Genomic DNA, 4326 nt, shown 5'->3' with positions numbered 1-4326 from the left:
CAAAGATGGATAGTTTTCTCCTTTTTGTTTTTGTGGTTCCTTATACAAAGGGTAAAAACGGGGTCCGTTTTTTTATTTAAGCAAACGTCAAACGCAAACGTCAATAAACTTTCATGTTTCTATCTCAAGAAATGACGGACTTTCATTGAAACTTTCTACCCCAATTTCACCCCCTTAGGGGTAGAATTACCAGAAACACTTAAATACGTATCCATTCATTTTTAATCAGTAGCACAAAAATAAAGTTTCATGTTTCTAACTCAAGAAATGACGGACTTTCATTCAAACTTTCAACTCCAATTTCACCCCCTTGGGGGTAAAATTTCTAAAAACGCTTAAATACCTATCCATTCATTTTTAATCAGCAGTCCAAAAATAAACTTTCATGTTTCTAACTTAAGAAATGACGGACTTTCAAATAAACTTTCAACTTCTATTTCACCCCCTTGGGGGTAAAATTTTCAGAAACGCTTAAACACGTATCCAATCATTTTTAATCAGTAACCCAAACATAAAATTTCATGTTTCTAACTCAAGAAATAACGGAGTTTCATTCAAACTTTCAACCCTAATTTCACCCCCTTGGGGGTAGAATTTCCAAAAACGCTTAAATACGTATCCATTCATTTTTAATCACTAACCCAAAAATTAAGTTTCATGTTTCTAACTCAAGAAATGACGGACTTTCATTAAAACTTTCAACCCTTATTTCACCCCCTTCGGGGTAAAGTTTTCAAAATTCCTTCCTTAGTGGGTGTCTACTTAATAAAACAACCCTACTCACTAAATTTCGTGGCTGTAACTTTTACAGTTTTTGCTCAGCGATGATGAATCAGTCAGTCAGTCAGGACATGTAATTTTATAAGTATAGATAATCTGAATTTGGTACAATAATTATGAAGGTAATGATCTGATTATGGGATCTAAGCAAGGATCTAGGGAAATCTTTGAAATTTATAAATACACACGGTGGTTGAGATGTTGTTTTTAGTAACAAATATCAAGCATATGTTACAAATAAGTGAAATTTCAAACAAAGGTGTCTCTGGATCCAAAGGCACTGAACATAACTCGTGAACCTAAAAAAGAACACAAAAGTTTGTAAATATCAGCATCGCTTAGATAACTGTAAGCATTAACTACAATTTCGCTTACAGTAATATTATAATTTGAATAGTCAACTTTCGTAGTGGTTATCTACGCATAAAGCTTTGTGGTCGTGTAGATATTGTTACGCTCAAAGACCGAAATAGCTCAGTGAGCGAAAAAATAGCTCACAACGCGTTGTGGTCACAGTGAAACAACCACGACGCGAAATTCGCGTTGAGGCTCTAATGAAAACGGCCTCGACGCGTTGTGGTCACAGTAAAACAGCCACGACGCGAAATTCGCGTTGTGGCTATAATAAAAACGGCCACGACGCGTTCTGGCAATCACAAAAAGACCAATTAGACCAAACCTCAACTAGTAATATTAAAGATTATTTTAGATCAGCAATCAGTAATTAAACATGTTTCCCTACTTGTGATACAAAATCTAAGCGATGAAGACTACAACATAAGTGATAAGAAAACTATTATTTTTTCGTGGCTCACGATACATTTATTGCTCAATGTCTTATAAAATAATAAATCGTGAATCATGATCGTGCAATTAATAACACTATTATGGTATTTAAGAAATAACTTCTCGTGGAGTCCGCTTCTTCAATAGAATTCCCGGCTAGATTTATAACATTCAAAAATGTTTACTTACGATGTTTTTATAACATGTTTAGTTGCAACCTGTTGTAAGTTGGTATTTACCGATTAGTATTATTTGCATCCTAATAATTTTCTGAATTCAAACTACCTGGAATGAATTTTTAGTCGGTAATACGTTAGATTTAGATAGTGTGTGACGTAAAATAATGACTATATTTTGTTACAGGCGTAACAACGGCGCAGGACCTTCCTTTTCCCTTTTCCATTGTTACTGGTAAGAAACTAATGCCCGTTTTCACCAACATCACCTAAAATTTAGGTGTCCCTTAAATCAATATAAGGGGCACCTAATGTCAGTTTTGTTTTCATATTTTACTTGTAAAATAGCGAACTCCCTCTTATTTATCACAAACATTCCTCTTTAATCACTCTATCTATTAAAGAAAACCGCAATTAAAGGGAACAAAGGGACATGTGGACAGAGAAAGCGACTTTGTTTTATACTATGTAGTATATATTTATACTATGTAGTATGTAGTATATATGTAGTATATACGTCACCTAAGAATTACGGGGTTGTCAATTCACCCCCTAAATTATTGAAACAAAACTGACGTTAGGTGCCCCTTATATTGGCTTAAGGGACACCTAAATTTTAGGTGTTGTTGGTGAAAACAGGCATTAGGGCCAACCCACACGTACCACTCAATTAATCACTCTGTCTATTAAAGAAACCGCAATTAAAGGGAACAAAGGCATATGAGGACAGAAAAAGCGACTTTGTTTTAACTTTTACAATATGTAGTGATATACGTCACCTAAGTGTTACGGGGTTGTCAATTCATCAAGAACAAAACTTGCGTTAGGTGCCCCTTATATTGGCGGGACACCTGCATTTTAGGTGTTGTTGGTGAAAACGGGCATTGATGTTTTTAACAATTAAAAAATAAGATTTTTTTTTGTTCCTTTGTGAAAAAAAATATTAAAATCATTTTTTTAACAAGAATTAACACTACCTAATAATATTGTTTTAGGTCTGTTACAGTCAGTTGGACGAGCAACAGGACTCGAAAAACGTGAGTTTTCCTTAATTTCTCTGGACGAACTATGGATTTTAAAACCCGTGAACCACAATAGTTTCATATATTTTTAAAAATATTTGCTCTTTTGTTTCAGCTCCGGAAACTATCAATGGTGAGTAAAGCTTAATTAAATATAGGGATAATATAGTTTTACTCCTTTACTAAAAAGTTTCATACCTAGTTTCCTACATAGTTGTATATTACAACAGACATACCAAGTTGTAGTGTTCTGTGAAACAACAAGTATAAGTAGAGATTTTTATTAGAATGGAGGTTAAGATGGAAGGAGTAATGTAAGAGCTCTAAGAAGTAACACGTACTAAAGAAAGCTTTAAAGAGCCCGTGTTATAAATATTTTAGTATAAATAGATAAGACAAAACTGACTTTTCGAAGATTCCTACTTTTGATATTTTTATTACAGTGACTATTGTCGATACGAACGTGAATAAAAATACGAACACGAACGAAAACAAGAATACTCAGACCCAACTAAACAGCCAGCAACAAGCAACAGCAGCTCCGACACCGGGAACACCTGCAACAGCTACTCCAGCTACTCCAGCTGCTCAAGCTTCTCCTGCTGCTCAAACTACACCAGCTGCTCAAGTTACTCCAGCTGCTCAAGCTACTCCAGCTGCTCAAGCTTCTTCAGCTGCTCAAGCTACTTCAGCTGCTCAAGCTTCTCCAGTTGCTCAAGCTACTCCAGTCAATCCATTTTCCCCAATAATAACACCATGAAATGGTTGAACTACCCTCCAAAATACCTAAATAAATATACCAGCTGCATCATTCCTCATGTAAAAAATGTACTTACAAAGGTGCTTTGTTTATTCTTTCTATAAGGAAAACTTAAATAACTAAATTTTTATTTAAATATTTCTTCGGTGGGTAAATAATTTGTAAAAAAAATGTATATTAATTCTATCATAATATTAGTCAAATTATTCAAATATATGTTATACAGATATTAAATTAACAAGTACCTTTGGATGATGTATTTTATACATTTATTAAAATATCTAATCATGTCCTACAACTCTACCAATCGTGAATTGCAGAAAAAAATACACATAATCGAATGGTTGCTAATGAAAACTTAAGGCACTGTATTTTAGTTGGTAATATCGTAAAACTTAAGTAGTAATTACCTTATTTCTTTAACGTTTCAAATATTATAGCTATCACAGAAGGACGTAAGTCGTAGGAATCTATAATAAAACAAAAAAATCCAGGTAATCGTAGCATATAAAAAAATATTTGTTGTGAACACAATTCTTGAGCACCAACATTGGTTAATAACAATCAACACTACAGAATAATGATTTTATTTACTTTATAATAAGTAGTTTGCCCTACCACCATACCACAGTTTGCCAAAATAAGTTATAAATAATTAAATTCAGCCTGTTTATTTGTCTCCAATAGTATGAAGTGTGTCTTCCGACAGCTCACCTTGGTAATAAAATATAATTATTATTTATTATTTAAATAATTCGCACAGACTTCCTGTCACACATCTATACTAATATTATAAAGCGGA

At 33.5% G+C, this 4326-nt stretch overlaps 1 protein-coding gene across 1 annotated transcript; it reads left to right on the top strand.

The window, feature by feature from the left end:
* Positions 1-1640: 1640 nt before the first annotated feature.
* Positions 1641-3621, top strand: LOC121735346 (cell wall adhesin EAP1-like). Its single transcript, XM_042126146.1, has 5 exons — positions 1641-1789; positions 1930-1977; positions 2738-2779; positions 2880-2897; positions 3208-3621. The coding sequence occupies exons 1-5, from the start codon at positions 1744-1746 to the stop codon at positions 3522-3524; spliced, it is 471 nt and encodes a 156-aa protein (XP_041982080.1). The 5' UTR covers positions 1641-1743; the 3' UTR covers positions 3525-3621.
* The last annotated feature ends 705 nt before the right edge of the window (positions 3622-4326 follow it).

This window comes from Aricia agestis, chromosome 2 (assembly GCF_905147365.1).
Source record: "Aricia agestis chromosome 2, ilAriAges1.1, whole genome shotgun sequence".
NCBI classification, from domain to species: domain Eukaryota; kingdom Metazoa; phylum Arthropoda; class Insecta; order Lepidoptera; family Lycaenidae; genus Aricia; species Aricia agestis.
This window is presented reverse-complemented; position numbering and strand designations above follow the sequence as displayed.

Excerpts from the sequence above, each read along its gene's own strand:
- LOC121735346 (XM_042126146.1), top strand. The coding sequence starts at position 1,744 with ATGTTTACTTACGATGTTTTTATAACATGTTTAGTTGCAACCTGTT. Across the intron at positions 1,790-1,929 it reads ATGTTTAGTTGCAACCTGTT|GCGTAACAACGGCGCAGGAC; the intron begins GTAAGTTGGTAT and ends ATTTTGTTACAG. Across the intron at positions 1,978-2,737 it reads TCCCTTTTCCATTGTTACTG|GTCTGTTACAGTCAGTTGGA; the intron begins GTAAGAAACTAA and ends ATATTGTTTTAG.